The 16,676-nt window shown below is 36.9% G+C and overlaps 1 protein-coding gene and 1 long non-coding RNA gene across 3 annotated transcripts; one reads left to right on the forward strand and one right to left on the reverse strand.

The window, feature by feature from the left end:
* Positions 1–2,144: 2,144 nt before the first annotated feature.
* LOC126623617 (uncharacterized) lies at positions 2,145–11,332 on the reverse strand. Its single transcript, XR_007623813.1, has 2 exons — positions 11,189–11,332; positions 2,145–2,234 (listed from the first exon to the last, which is right to left on the reverse strand). It is a non-coding gene; the product is annotated as an uncharacterized LOC126623617 (long non-coding RNA).
* On the forward strand, positions 2,233–13,601 carry LOC126623616 (cytochrome P450 CYP82D47-like). Of its 2 annotated transcripts, XM_050292566.1 has the most exons (3): positions 2,233–2,625; positions 11,578–12,193; positions 12,765–13,601. In XM_050292566.1, the coding sequence occupies exons 1-3, from the start codon at positions 2,294–2,296 to the stop codon at positions 13,389–13,391; spliced, it is 1,575 nt and encodes a 524-aa protein (XP_050148523.1). In that variant the 5' UTR covers positions 2,233–2,293; the 3' UTR covers positions 13,392–13,601. The 2 variants fall into 2 exon arrangements, with proteins under 2 accessions (XP_050148523.1, XP_050148522.1); XM_050292565.1 differs by lacking the exons at positions 11,578–12,193; positions 12,765–13,601 and adding an exon at positions 3,901–4,654 and having other exon boundaries at positions 2,233–3,241.
* Positions 13,602–16,676: the final 3,075 nt, after the last annotated feature.

Consider the following 16,676-nt stretch of genomic DNA (forward strand, 5'->3'; position numbering starts at 1 on the left):
GTTCGATGGGTTTGAAAGGGTTGTCAGAGGTGATATTTTAGGCATGAAGTTAGTAGAATACATATGGTCACACAACATAGTGTGTGTGGTTGCATTATCTGCTAGACAACTAACTTCCTCACTAGTCATACCTAGAAATAAATTAATTGAATTAGTCACAAGTATAAAGAAATTTAAAATTTTATTCATTCAATTAATTATTCGAGAAATAATATCAATAAATTCAATATCCAAAAATTAAAACAAACACCAAACAACTAGTCTAAATAAATGAAATTGTTCAAAACTTAAACCAATAAAATAATGGGAGTTTTACCAAAACACTCCCCGTACTGTTCACTTTTAACTGAAAACCACATTTATACATTTCTCTAGTACTATTCACTATACCTTTAAAAATGACTTTTCATTAAAATGAAAGATTTTTTGAACTTTTCGTTAGTTTTTTTTAAATAATAGGAAATTTGGCCACATGGGGAAATCGGCCAACAGGGTGAATACAGTCAACATGTGGCCTATGTATAAGAATCTATTCTTCTATTGGAGCAGATGCTTCCTAAAAGTCAAAAATCTCTATCTGTGTATCTTCGGCTTTCTTTATTTGAGCAAAGTTTGTTTAAACTTTTGACGACATGAATGGTACTCAGTAAGTGTTCCAACCAATATATATTCAAGAGAATATACTATTTCCCACATTTCTAGTACAAAGATTGCGAATTGGACCCTCTTTAGAATAAACCAAACTCTGTCAATAAAACAGAAACTCTGTCCATAAAACAGAGTTGTTTAACTACAACTTAATTTGAAAGAAAGAAGAAATTCCAAAATAACGAACAAGTAGAAAATGGAGACCTAAACAAAAGGCTCAAAGTTAATCCAAGTAAAAACCAATACAAACTTCAAAACCATTTGAATGTCAATCTAAATATCTTATCATCTGCATACAGGAAGGAATTAGAAAGCCTATTAAACAGAACAAGAGGCGGAAATGAGATACTCATATGAATATACTTGCAAAGTTATCTGTGAATTTGCTGCAACAGATAACAACTCCAATTTCCTTGTACAAGCCGGCTCCAATTCGCTACAAACCAAACAAGAAAATCAAAATCATAAAGAAAATGCAATCACTTGTACGCTAAACCACACAGCATACACAAACTTCAGAAATTCAAACAACAAAAAGAAACAAAATCATTAGAGTTGTGATTGATCGTAGCTCTCCATTATGCTGTTTACCATTATAGTTTTTTATGTTGCAGAATGATCGTAGCTGGCTCCGATACCACAGCAACCAGCTTGAAGTGGATCATCTCTTTACTATTAAATAAGAAGCATGCACAAGAAGAGATAAACCTAAAAGTTGGCAGAGAGAGATGGGTTGAAGACACTGATATCGAAAACCTGACTTATCTCCAAGCCATTGTCAAGGAAACCCTACGTCTATATCCTCCAGGTCCATTCTCAGTCCCACATGAAGCAATGGAAGATTGCCAAGTTTGTGGCCTTCACATTCCAAAGGGCACACGTTTATTTGTCAATTTGTGGAAATTGCACAGAGACCCAACTGTGTGGTCAGAGCCCGAAGTGTTTTCTCCAGATTGATTCAAGGATTTGAATTGGCTACTCCATTGGACATGTCTGTGGACATGACTGAAGGACTAGGCGTTACTTTGCCAAAGGCAACTTCACTTGAAGTTGTGCTAACTCCACGCTTGCCCATTGAATTCTATGAAAGATAGGCATTGGGTTGTGATTATAATTTATATGCCATGTAATTGTTGACTCTTAATGTCGTATTAGTTTGCGAACGATATTTGTATCTTTTCATGTGAAAACCATCAATGAATGTGGGTTCCAAGGTAAGATATACGCAACCGTTTCATAAAACTCTTTTGTTGACTCTTAATGTCGTATTAGTAATTGATGCTATAGAAACACTTTAATAGCATTTAAGAAGAATAAAAAAGGATATTAATTGGATGCTATAGAAACTACTTTTTCTAGCAGTTGTGGAAAAAGCAGTCATCTACTGAATTTTCAAACCACATGGATTGAAAAACGCCAATATAGTCAAAATCAAATATCTTGTTGAAGATGGGTAAGAGAAACTTAAGCCAATACAAAAACATTTGAATGCTTAGTGGGGCCAACAACAGAGTTATCACATTTAAACTTGTGTGATGATACAACGATTTCACCATCAACAAACCATGAACAAATTGAAAGTTCAACTTTTATGCACAACATATTTTGAGCACCTTCTTGTCACCATAGCCAGCAGCGGCACATCATGGATTTTCCTTCTCATCTTCTGGCAATTGCAGGGATTTTACTCTTTGTTCTGTATCTATGGAGGGTAAAAATCCAAAGTCACAAAACCAAGGGCGTCTTGACCCCACAACCATCAGGTGCCCTGCCAATCATAGGACACCTCCACAAACTTGGAGGCAAAAACCCACTTTGCAGAACCCTAGCATCCATGGCTGACAAGTACGGTCCAATCTTCACCATACGGCTTGGCAAGCACCCTGCACTTGTGATCAGCAACCATGATGCAGTCAAGGAATGCTTCACTAAAAACGACATCGTTTTCGCAGCGAGACCAAAGTCGGCACATGGCAGGTACCTTGGTTACAATTATGCAGGTTTCGGGTTCTCACCATACGGCACGTACTGGCGTAACATGAGAAAAATGGTCATCGCTGAGTTGCTATCTAGCCGCAGGCTTCAGACATTAAAACATGTCCAAATCTCCGAGGTTGATTCTTTTATCAAGGGGTTGTACGAAATTTGCAAAACAAAGGGGGGAAATGGTCAAAGCAAGGTGGTGATTAGCGAGTGGATTGAGCACCTGACTTTGAATGTAATTACTCAAATGATTGCTGGGAAGAGGTATTTTGATTGGGGTAAAGTGGGAAATGACTCAGATAATGAGGGAGAGAATAAGAGGATTCGGGAAATCGTGAAGGAGTTTATGCTTGTGTCTGGGATGCCAGTTATTTCTGATATGATTGGGTATCCGGATTGGATTGATTTTCTGGGGCAAGTGAAGAATATGAAGCGTATAGGGAAGGAGTTGGATTCTCTAACGGCAAGTTGGATTGAAGAACATAATAATGCAAGGAAGGAGATTGACTCAAGGGACAAGCTTGACTTCATTGATGTCATGCTTTCTGTGATTGAGGACAATACTGTGCTTGGTCATACTCGTGAAACTATCATCAAGGCAACATCGCAGGTATCTTCTTCTAACTGAGACTTTATCTCCAGATCCACATCTCTTTAGGATATGTTGGTATATTCATTACAACTTTACTTTGCTAAACAGAGGCTCAAAGTTTATCCAAGTCAAAATCAATACAAACTTCAAAACCAATTGAATGTCAATCTAAATATCTTATCATCTGCATATAGGAAGAAATTAAGCTTATTTAACAGAACAAGAGGCGGAAATGAGAATACTCATATAAGTATACTTCACTTGCAAAGTTAATTAACTGCGAATTTGCTGCAACCATATAACAACTCCAATTCACTTGTACTCTAATCACACCAGATAGATTATGCAATACAAACAACAAATCATCAAAAATTACTAAAAATTAAACCTCCCACACCAAATCCGAGTGCTGTATAAGCAACTCTTACTCGTCTTGCTCCTGCTAACAAAAGAAGCAAAATCATTAGAATTGACACATGTACACAAATAATTCACTAAAATCAAAAGTAAAAAACTTATGCACACTTGTCAGATTGTAATTATATATGAGAAAGAATGACTCGTGACTTATAAAGAAACAAGCATTTTCCTCGTTATGATCCCTAACTGGAAGTACATGTTTGAAAATTGGGGCACTCCATTTTGCTGTTCACCATTTATAATTTTTTATGTTGCAGAATCTGATCATAGCTGGCTCAGATACCACAGCAATCAGCTTGAAGTGGATCATCTCTTTATTATTAAACAACAGGCATGTTTTGAAGCATGCACAAGAAGAGATAAACCTAAAAGTTGGCACAGAGAGATGGGTTGAAGACACTGATATCGAAAACCTAACTTACCTCCAAGCCATTGTCAAGGAAACCCTACGTCTATATCCTCCAGGTCCACTCTCAGTCCCACATGAAGCAATGGAAGACTGCCAAGTTTGTGGCTTTCACATTCCAAAGGGCACACGTTTATTTGTCAATTTGTGGAAATTGCACAGAGACCCAACTATGTGGTCAGACCCTGAAATGTTTTACCCAGATAGGTTTCTTACAACCCAAGCAAGCATTGATGCCTCTGGTAACCATTTTGAGTTCATTCCATTTGGGTCTGGAAGAAGATCTTGTCCAGGTCTCACATTCGCAATGCAAGTTATCCACTTGACTCTTGGTAGATTGATTCAAGGATTTGAATTGGCTACTCCATTGGACATGCCTGTAGACATGACTGAAGGACTAGGCGTTACTTTGCCAAAGGCAACTTCACTTGAAGTTGTGCTAACTCCACGCTTGCCCATTGAATTGTATGAAAGATAGGCATTGGGTTGTGATTATATGCTATGTAATTGTAGACTCTTTATGTTGTGCCTGTTTGTAAATGGTATTTGTATCTTATCATGTGAAAACCGTCAATAAAAAAAAGCCCCGTGTAGGGTACACGCAACTGCCTCTATAAAACTCTTTTGTTAAAAGTAGTAATTTGGTAGTATATGAGATGACTAAAAACGTTTAGTGTTTTGATCCTAATTTTTTACTTATTTTTTATATGGCTATAATGTGATACATCACTAGTATAATTTATGAATATCACATTTTTTTTTATTGTGAAAAAGGGATTTTCATTCAGAACAATGGACAAATACATATCGGAATAACAATGAAACACACTTTAAAGGTTTTGGCACACATACGAATTTCTCTTCCCATACTTTCGAAGAATTTGTAACAAAAAGGTTTTGGCACACAAATAAATGTTTGAAACGTCTTAACATTGTAACCCAACTCATTAGAGCCGATAACAAATTATTACCAAGATCTTATGTACATTGAAATTTTGTGCCACAATAGGACCCACCATGTAAAATCCTGTTCCCGGATTTCACTGTTTAAAATTACGTATTCCGTATTTTGTATTCTTAGTTGCGACGTTTTTATATTTACGACGTATTTGACCCCTACGTATTTTTCCACTTATCTTTATATATTTGGATAGTATTCATCGATATGAACGCGTGGGCGCAAACAAAATGTGATTCGGAATTATAACAAAGATTTTATGAGGTTTTTAATGTCGAAGATATTTTGGTAAATTGATAATTAATTAGACATGTGATATTTTTGTTTAATCATTGGGTGAGTGCCACGTGGGCACCTAAAAATTCTAGAACTCTCTCTCTCCATTTTCTCTATCATTCTCTCTTTTATCTTTAGAGTTCTCTCACTCTCTCTCGGCTCTCCCTTTCTTCCTGTGAAACAAACCACCATCATCACCAAAATTTTGGCTTGTTGAACACCAAAACCACCATTATCTGCATGTCCTCACCACCATAAACTTCGTTGTGATTTTTTTTCATTGAAAATGAACCTGAAACATGAGTTCGAAGAACAAGGTTTTGGGCCAAGACTTCTAGGCGTGATTCAGATAATTTTCAGCCATCTTTTGGACTCAAAACAGGTATAAATCGACTCTTCATGATGTGTAGATGAATTTTCATGTTTAGATCGTGTGATTTGGTTGAAAATGAGAAAGTTATAACGATTTAAAGTTTGCCCAGTTTCCAGCGAACCCGTGACCTTCCAGACCATTTTCCGGCCAAACTATTCCTCTCGTTCCAAGCTATGATTTTTGTTTTTGAATCACTCAATTTTGTTTAATATTGACAAAGTTATGGACGATTAAAGTTTGCCTAGAAATTCCGGCGAGTTACCAGTTTTCCCACGGACAGCCATATTTCAGGCCATTTTCTGGCCACCTTTGACCACCATTTAGGCTTCAAGCGGGTATAATCTTGTTCTAAACTTCTCTAGCTTCGTTTTGGTATATTATGGATCGAATTTGGGGGAGACACAAGTGAGATATGGAGTTCTAAAGATTGCCCAGAAAATCTGCAAAATCTGCAAAATCCGGCAAAATTTCGTTAAGGTCCACCACTCAAACATTATAGCAATCAATGATCCAACCGTTAGATTGTTACCAAACTTTGATACATTATAGTACGTAATATTTAAGGACCTTAGGAACTTACGAATTAAAAATATAGTGGTTGGATCTTACGGAGCAAGTAACGTAGGATCATGGACCCTACCTTTGAACGACAGTTTGATTCTCATTAAATATTGTTGTGGGGGACATATGGGAGTTCTTGAGTATGTGAATTATCGAAGGAAATCTAAATGTGGACTTGTACTTTGTTTTAGGCTACGATAGTGCAAGCCGTCTCAATTTTTGTGCTAGGGTGCGTTAGCGCAGACTCCAAGTGAGTGACTTTAATATATGTGATATTGGTGATTACCCTATTTTCGTAATTGTTATCCTGTGTGGATATGACTTGGTTTTATAAATATGTTTTCTATTGAATTGTTATTTTTAATACTTAGCCATCTATTTATGTTTATGAAATGAGATTTAACGTGTATATTTGAGATATGGTTTGATTTGTATGCTTGGCATGTTGTGATAAAATGTGAGGGCTAGTAGTGGACCGTTAACCCATTGTGATGGGGATTTTTTGCTTCGATATTGTTTCATTTCCCACTTCATTGATTTGTTCCAAATTTAGTATTTGTGTACCTTGTGCTTTGTTTCATTTCTTGTTTCGTTGAGCTTTTGTAAATTGAGTAATTTGTGCCTTGTCTCGTTTCTTTAAGTCATTGTACATTATGGTTGTTGGCCTTCCACTCGATTCCATGAATGATCCGGAACTGGGTTTCCAGTGGGGTTTAGTTAAGTGGTCCAGTTCCCTACTCCGTCTGGATTCAGTTGAGTGGTTCGAAATCCCTCGTGATCCATGATTTCGTTGAATGGTCTGGAATCATAACCAGCTTGGATTTCATTCAGTGGTTAGATATGCATTGTACTTTGCGATTCCGTTGAGTGGTCCGGAATCGTATTCACTTGGATTCCGTTGAGATGTTCAGAATCCCTTCTACTCCGCGATTCCGTTGAATGGTCCGGAATAGTATCTTGGTTGGATTCTGTTGAGTGGTCCGGAATCCCGTTTGGTATTATGGTTCTGTTGAGAGGTTCGGAACCCGGTTAATTGCTTTGTTGATTCTTCGGATTGAGTTTGGATTGAGATAGCTTCAGAGATGTAGGCTTCAGCCGAACTGTGTTGCTCTATCCCTACTTTTCATTGTGTTGTATGAGTTTATGGTTGTGAGCTTTTGTGACTTGTTTCAGACGAGCCGTTGGATGTCTGGGTGATTCTTTCAGGATATTCAATGACTTGATTATGATATTATAAAATATGATTTTAGATTTGACATTTATAAACCGAATCGATGGTTGGTTTTTAATATTAGTATCACACACGTCGAATTATTGTCCCTCACACAAGCTTCGTGGCTTATCCGGGTTGTTGTTTGCCGGGTGCACCATTCTGATGGTGTACGGGCGATTGTGCATGTATTATTAGATATAAGGAGCTTTGGGGTAGCAGACAAAGTTCAGAGAGCTTAGAGTGTTAGATTACCTTTATACTTTACCTTAAACTGATGTAATTATTGTTATTTTCAGTTTAGTATTTCAATTTGTATTTCCTGGCATCCCCCTACAGTCTAACGTCACGTGTCGATCCTGGACGTATGTCGGGATTGAGGCATGACAACTTTTGGTGGTATCAGAGCTTAGGTATTATATGTCTATACCTTTACCTTAGAGTGAGGAAACCTTGGGTAGTTAGACCTTTACGTAAGTAGTGTGGGTTCGTCCTGAGTCTTATTTATTCGCTTACACTAAATTCTTTTATTCTTCAGACGTACAATGACAACTCCACATGGTTTTACCCAGTCGATTAGGGATAATGTTCCTAATGATGACGTAGCTCCTAGTACTAATCAGAAGGCTAGCCACGACTATGGTGGACCCAATGGTGTTTTTCGGACTATTGAGGATTTGGCTCAGCTTATGCAAGCTCACATTCGTGCGACTTCTACTAGTGGGAAGTCTTTGTATAGAGAGTTTCGCACTCACAAGCCTCATTCATTCCATGATTCTACTGATCCGTGGGTGGCTGAGTTAGTGGCAGCCGGGGAATCCATTACTTGGGAGTGTTTTCAGACGGCATTTTACGAGCAATACTTTCCCAAGTCTTTTCGAGACGAACTTGAGGCGGAGTTCGCTACTATCGAGCAAGGCATGGATACAGTTGCTAAGTATGTGGCTCGTTTCACCAAACTTTACCGATTTTCTCAATCTTTGCTTGAAGAAAAGAAGACAAAGAAGCTGATTAGAGGATTCAAGCCAAGTATTCGAAATCTATTACAATACCCTCGCCTCTAGAGCATTTTCGTAAATTCATATTTTTTTAAATTTATAAAATCGTAGAACTAGGAACCTCTCTCTCTCTCTCTCTCTCTCTCTCTCTCTCTCTCTCTCTCTCTCTCTCTCTCTCTCTCTCTCTCTCTCTCTCTCTCTCTCTCTCTCTCTCTCTCTCTCTCTCTCTCTCAAATGTACCAAAAAATTGGACTAAATTTCTCAAGAATGCACCAAAAAAATTAGATGAAGAGACTTGAAAGTGACTAAATGTTCAATACATACCAGAGAATTTTCAAATAACTCCTTGGAAAGGTGTCATTTTAAAAGTCCCTTGTTTAGTGTCTTCTAATACAATTGTAATGTTGTAGTAATAAAGTTTGTGGTGTTTGAGTATTTCATTGGTAGTCTTCTTGTAGTGTAGTTTTAGTTACTAAGTCAAAGTTCCTCATCCAAACATAAGGTTAAGTCCATACCTTTATTTGGTGACTTGGATTAGAGTCTGTCTTTGACTTGGACTAGAGTCATTTTGCTGGTTCAGGAACCATATCAATCAGCTTAACATGGACACTCTCCTTACTATTAAACCATGAGCATGTTTTGAAGCGTGTCCAAGAAGAGATAGACCACAAAGTCGGCAAGGAGACATGGGTTAAAGATACTGATATCAAAAACTTGGTTTACCTCCAAGCCATAGTCAAACAAACACTTCATTTTATCCCTCATCACCTTTCTCAATTCCGCACGAAGCAATTGAAGACCGCAATGTCTACGACTTTCTCATTCCAAAGGGCACAATTGCTTGTGAATTTGTGAAATTGCATAGAGACCCAAGTGTGTGGTTAGACCTTGATGTGTTTTGTCCATATAGGTTTCTTACAACCCAAGCCAGCATTGATGCTTCTGGTCAGCATTTCGAGTTTATTGCATTTTGGTCTAAAAGACGGTCATGTCCAGGTTTTACATTTGCTTGCAAGTTATGCACTTGACAGTTGGAAGATTGCTTCAAGGGTTTGAATTGGCAACACCATTAGACTTTCTGGCGGATACTGCTTTGAATTCTATGAACATGGATAGGTTGCGAATTGTGATGGCACCGCATATGGGGTTGGAAAAATTAGGGCCTAATTACTATATTAAATCATATCAAAAATAAATAATAATAAAAAATTAAAAAAAAATCATGCAATTACATATCAAAGTAATGCATGCACATGAATAACCAATTTTAAATGAACATAACATAATAGATTAGAAAAACCTGAAAATACGGTCGAGGTAAGTGTTGGACACTCTGTCCTTAAGATAAGTTTATGTCTCACTGCGGTGTTCATAGTTGATCGGGGCTTGTCTCCCAAAATACAACAATCATGTCCTTGTAATAGTAGCACTTCAAATCATAAGCCTCCAATGAACCACGGTTGTGTTGAATATTCTCTCGTATGACTCCATGAGACCCTCTAATATTTAATGCAATATATGTATGTATAATGAAAAGTTGTTTAAGATTATGGGGGGCTTCCTTATTTATAGAATTTGATATGCCTCTTTAGATAATTTGTGACTATTCATGAAGAGACATCTTTCTACCAAAAGGCTCAACTTCTAATTTCAATTCAATTAATAAATTTAATATTATAATAATAATTTAAATTTTCCAACATATGGTACGTAATCATGGATGTCTCATGCAACGACACAATCCCATTTGAATGTCAGAATTCCAAATCTTGCATTACAATATATATAAAGCGATATACTACGATCTAGTGGTGTTTATATTCACTTGTAAATAGAAGATCTTAAATCCGTCTTTCATTAATAACGAGTTCAATCCAAATTCATTACATGATACCCAGCAAAAGTCATGCATCAAAAGGCAGAAGTGGTAAAACAAATTATAATGGTTTTAAATAGGTTGCCTCTCCATGAATCAACCCTTAATCATTCACAAATGTAAAAGTTGAAGTTTTCTGTAGGTCACTCCACCTACTCACTTTTCTATTCATGGTAAATATTTAATTATGCATTGAAAAGAAATTTCCAGTTGCGTGGAAGGATTTGCGTCGAAGATTATAATTCTAACCAGGGGCGGATTCACTTGGGCAAGGGAATCTTCTATGGAAAAACTGGGTGCCCTTTTTTAAAATATGAGAAGCTGTTTTCTAACTGCTCGGCAACGTAGTTGTTAGTCTTATACCTTTGTATGTGTTCCTATAGACATCTATCGATTAGCCCAGTCAACATAGGTTGTCATGTTCGCTAGGAAGCTATTGAAATTAATTGACATGCTTGCTCAGAATCTATTGACATATGTTGATAAAAGTGCAATATGACTTGACAAATGACTTTAGACCTACCAAAACTTAATGGAATGTCAATTGGCATGTTATTCTGTTCAAAAAAATTTGCATGTTGAGCGTGCTATTCTTACTAACCACTCAAATAATATTTCTTGGATCCATTACTGATTCTAACGACTCCAAAGTTTTTTGGGGAAAAAACAAACTTCTGCTGAATTTTCAACCCACACGGATTGAAACTGTCCATATACTCAAATCAAATATCTTGCGTAGTAGATGAGTACTAGAAACTTTAGTCAATACAAAAACATTTGAATGCTTAATTAATGGGGCCAACAATAGACTTGTATCATTTTAACTTGTGTGATGATGATACAACGATTTCCCCATCTACAAACCATGAATAAATTGAAAGTTCAACTTTTATGCACAATATATTTTGAGCACTAATTGTCACCATAGCCAGCAGCGGCACATTATGGATTTTCCTTCTCATCTTCTAGCAATTGTAGGGATTTTACTCTTTGTTCTGTATCTATGGAGGGTAAAAATCCAAAGTCACAAAACCAAGGGCATGTTAGCCCCACAACCATCAGGTGCCCTTCCAATCATAGGACACCTCCACAAACTTGGAGGCAAAAACCCACTTTGCAGAACCCTAGCATCCATGGCTGACAAGTACGGTCCAATCTTCACCATACAGCTTGGCAAGCACCCTGCACTTGTGATCAGCAACTATGATGCAGTCAAGGAATGCTTCACCAAAAACGACATTGCTTTCGCAACGAGATCAAAGTCGGCACAAGGAAGGTACCTTGGTTACAATTATGCAGCTTTAGGGTTCTCACAATACGGCACGTATTGGCGTAACATGAGAAAAATGGCCATCGTTGAGTTGCTCTCTAGCCGCAGGCTTCAGACACTAAAACATGTCCAAATCTCTGAGGTTGATTCTTTTATCAAAGGGTTGTACGAAATTTGCAAAACAAAAGGGGAAAATGGTCAAAGCAAGGTGGTGATTAGCGAGTGGATTGAGCACCTGACTTTGAATGTAATTACTCAAATGATTGCTGGGAAGAGATATTTTGATTGGGGTAAAGTGGGAAATGACTCAGATAATGAGGGAGAAAATAAGAGGATTCGGGAAATGGTGAAGGAGTTTATGTGTGTGGCTGGGAAACCAGTTGTTTCTGATGTAATTGGGTTTCCGGATTGGATTGATCTAATGGGGCAAGTGAAGAATATGAAGCGTATCGGGAAGGATTTTGATTCTCTAATGGCAAGTTGGATTGAAGAACATAAGAATGCAAGGGAGGAAATTGACTCAAGGGACAAGCTTGACTTCATTGATGTCATGCTTTCTGTGATTGAGGACAATACTGTGCTTGGTCATAGTCGTGAAACTATCATCAAGGCAACATCGCAGGTAAGTTCTTTTAATTGAGACTTTATCTCTAGATCTAGATCTCTTTAGCATACGTTGGTAAATTCATTAGAACATTACTCAGCTCTAACATGTAAGAAGTCATTTTCCCGTACCTACAAGTTAATGTTTTTTCAGTAATTTTTTTATCCTTTTTTTAGTGACTGGTGTATAGTACTCTTGTCTAGTAAGTGTGAGTTAAGTTTGACAAAAAAAAAATGTGAGTTAAGCACAAATAGCAAGCAAGCTACTCATAACAAGCTTATTAAAAAAAAGTCTCCACCCAATTTACTTTGTTAGGAGTATATTGTTTAGTTTCTTACGTATAAATAATTTCTTTCTTATTTACAAATTACAGTCTCACACATGTACAAAAGTAATTCACTAAAACTACAAAAAAAAAAAAGCTTATGCACACTTGTTAAATTGTAATTATCTGTCGGAAAGAATCACTCGTGAGATATAAAGATCCAAGCGTTTTTCTTATTATGATCCCTAACTAGAAGTGCATGCATGTTTGCAAGCTGGAACACTCCGTTCTGTTGTTCACCACTTATAGTTTTTTATGTTGCAGAATCTGATCTTAGCAGGCTCAGACACCACAGCGACCAGCTTGACGTGGATCCTCTCTTTATTATTAAACAATAGGCATATTTTGAAGCATGCACAAGAAGAGATAAACCTACAAGTTGGCACAGAGAGATGGGTTGAAGACACTGATATCAAAGACCTAACTTACCTCCAAGCCATTGTCAAGGAAACCTTACGTCTATACCCTCCAGCCCCACTCTCAGTCCCACATGAAGCAATGGAAGATTGCCAAGTTTGTGGCTTTCACATTCCAAAGGGCACACGTTTATTTGCGAATTTGTGGAAATTGCATAGAGACCCATCTGTGTGGTCAGACCCTGAAGTGTTTTGCCCAGATAGGTTTCTTACAACCCAAGCAAGCACTGATGTCTCTGGTCAACATTTTGAGTTCATTCCATTTGGATCTGGAAGAAGATCTTGTCCAGGTCTCACATTCGCAATGCAAGTTATCCACTTGACTCTTGGTAGATTGATTCAAGGGTTTGAATTGGCCACTCCATTGGACATGCCTGTGGACATGGCTGAAGGACTAGGTATTACTATGCCAAAGGCAACTTCACTTGAAGTCGTGCTAACTCCACGCTTGCCCAGTCAATTCTATGAAAGATAGGCATTGGATTGTGATTGTATGCTATGTAATTGTAGACTCTTAACGTTGTGTCTGTTTGCGAGTGATATTTATATCTTATCATGTGAAAACCATCAATGAATATAGGTCCCATAGTAGGGTACGCGCAACTGCCTCTATAAAACTCTTTTGTTAATAGTAGTAATTTGGTAGTATATGAGATGAAGAAAAAAATTAGTGTTTTGATCCTTATTTTTTCCCTTATTTTTTAAGGAAAACTAATGAAAATGGCTTGAAAACTTTGAATTTTAACGATAAGAACAAAATAAAGGGTAAAGTGAATAATACCATGATTGACATTTTAGTGAAAAAATGTGGTTTTTCGTTAAAGTGAACAGTACCGGAAGCTTTTCGTTAAAGTTCCTTATTTTTTATATGGCTGTAATGTAATGCATCACGAGTATAATTTATGAATATCACTTTTTTTTAATTGTGAAAGGGAATTTTCATTCATAATAATGGACAAATTCATATTTGGAATAACAATGAAACACACTTTAAAAGTTTTGGCACACATACGAATTTCTCTTTCCATACTTTAGAAGAATTTGTAACTAAAAGGTTTTGGCACACAAATAAATGTTTGGAAGGTCTTATATAACAGAAAATCCAGAACAATGAACAATCTCATCATTTTAACATTGTAACCCAACTCACGAAATCAATCGATTTAGATATGAGCAGGTTGAAGAGAGCTCTAACAGGCCTTGGAGGACCAAGCCCATGTAACAATGAACAATCTCATCATTTTAACATTGTAACCGAACTCATTAGAACCGATAACAAATTATTAGTAGGATCTTATTTACATTGAAATTCAGTGCCCCCAATAGGACCCAACAAGATACAGAGCTTGCATAATCTGTACAAATGCACATCTAAAGAAAATAAAGGTAATTTTGCTCAATTTTCTTCTATTACGTGTTAGATAAGCAAAGTATCTCCTTGTCGTAGGTCCATGTACCACAAATTTGCATACCCAACGGCAAAACGTCGAGTACTTATATTCGTAAATCGATCCAAGCCCAAATTTTACCTTTTCCCCAAAAAATGGAGTTATGGAAACATCCACACATATCCAAAGAGATCTCATGGATCTATGAAGGCTCGTTCGATAACTTACTTGAAAACACAATTCATAATTCTGATTTTTTTTCGTTCTAAAATTCATATTTTGATTTAAAATTTTTAAAGCCAAAATCTTGTTTGGTATGCACTTCTGCTGCTCAAACTAATCAAAAAAAACAAAAAACTAATCAAAATTTATACCTTGCTCTTAAAAAAAACGCGAACACCTAGGTCAATTGATGAACTCATTGTTATCATCTCTCTCTCTCTCTCTCTCTCTGTGTGCATGTGTGTGTGTGTGATGTATACCGTATATGTATAAGAGAATTTTCAAATGTGCATATATGTATGAGAGAATTTTCAAATGTGCAAAAAAATGCACAAAAAAAATTAGACTAAACTTTTAAAGAATCCACCAAAAAAAATAGATGAAGAAACTTGCAAGTGACTAAATGTGTAATACATATGATAGAATTTTCAAATGACTCATTAGAAAGTGTCATTTTGAAAGTCCCTTGTTTAGAGTCTTCTAATACATTTGTAATGTTGTAGTAATAAAGTTTGTAGTGTTTGAGTACTTTATTGGTAGTCTTCTTGTAGTGTATGTTTAGTTACTAAGTCAAAAAACCCTCATCCAAACATAAAGTTAAGTCCATACCTTCATTTGGTGACTTGGACTGGAGTCTTTGTCTTGGAAAAGGAAGAAGAAAGGATTATTCTAGTCCAGTTCCATAGAATCTCATCCTTCTACCCGAGATATTTTAGCCACAATGTGTTGGATACTTGGATTGTTGTCCAATTTAACGAGTTATACCCAAATTCATCAACAGAGGACAAGACATATAGTCCATTTTAGTTGTTTTTTTTTCATTTCACACAAGGGTATTATGAATCCCACATTGGTGGTAGAAAAACAAAAAGTAATAGTTTAAATATCTTAATCCCATTCTAATTAACACTGAGGCCTTTTGTGATAAAACCTCACACCTGACGGATTGTGTAGGTGGTAATTACCAAGTTGAGGACAGTTTTGGTGTTGTTAGAAGTGGGTCTTTGGCCCATCTCTCTGATAATTAGACATGGTATCAAAGCCAGGAAGCGTTTACTGCCACGTGATGGGTGGGTCCCTTGGCCCCCTGAGTGGATGATGGGTCCCCCTAGCCCCGCACGTGGATGGTAGGTCATTTGCCTATCGCGCGATAATGGTGAGTACTTTAACCCCACGTGTAGGGTCTCACTCTAACTAACACCGAGGCATTTTGTGATAAAACCTCACACCTGAAGGGTTGTGCGGGTGGTAATTACCAAGTTGGGGATAATATCGGTGTTGTTGGAAGTGAGCCTTTAGCCTGTCTCTTTGATAATTCGACACTATCTTTTACCCTATAATACATACTCCAAATATAAGAATGCAAAAATCTCCATCTTTATAAATTTATAAGGTCATAGGAAAATTTCAACACTTTGTTAATTGTTCACAATTATCATCTCTTTCATTTTGCATAATCTAATATTAGCTGGTTCAAAAACCATATCAATCAGCTTAACATGGACACTTTCTTTACTATTAAACCATAAGCATGGCAAATGGCCTTGTATCACAGTGGTGGAAAAGAGTTATACCATTGCATCTCTGCTTGGGTTCGAATCTCGTCACCTTACTAATCTAACATCTAACCACTAAGCTAGCGTTCTTTCCAAAAAAAAAAAAAAAAAAAAAAAAAAAAAAAAAAACCATAAGCATATTTTGAAGAGTGCTCAAGAAGAAAGAGACCACAAAGTCTGCAAATGGGTTGAAGATACTGATATAAAAAACTTGGTTTATCTCTAAGCCATAGTCAAAGAAACACTTCAACCTTTATCCCCCAGCACCACTCTCAGTTGTGCACGAAGCAATTGAAGACTTCAATGTCTACGACTTTCACATTCCAAAGGGCACACAATGTTGAAATTTTTTAGATCGACAGGCTGGAGGCCCACTTTAACGACATCGATATTGTCCCCAACTTTACCATTTGCCCATTTCGTCAGGTGTGGGGTTTTATCACAAAAAACCCTCAATATTAGTTAGAATGGGGTAATCCTATTTAAACCTATTGGTTTCCTTTATCCCCACCGATGTGGGACTTTAAGACTCTCCCTCACGTGTAACCCCATTTAGTGGTTCACATGAGAAGATCCACACATCGCAATTGAAAT

Source organism: Malus sylvestris, chromosome 5, assembly GCF_916048215.2.
Source record: "Malus sylvestris chromosome 5, drMalSylv7.2, whole genome shotgun sequence".
NCBI lineage: Eukaryota > Viridiplantae > Streptophyta > Magnoliopsida > Rosales > Rosaceae > Malus > Malus sylvestris.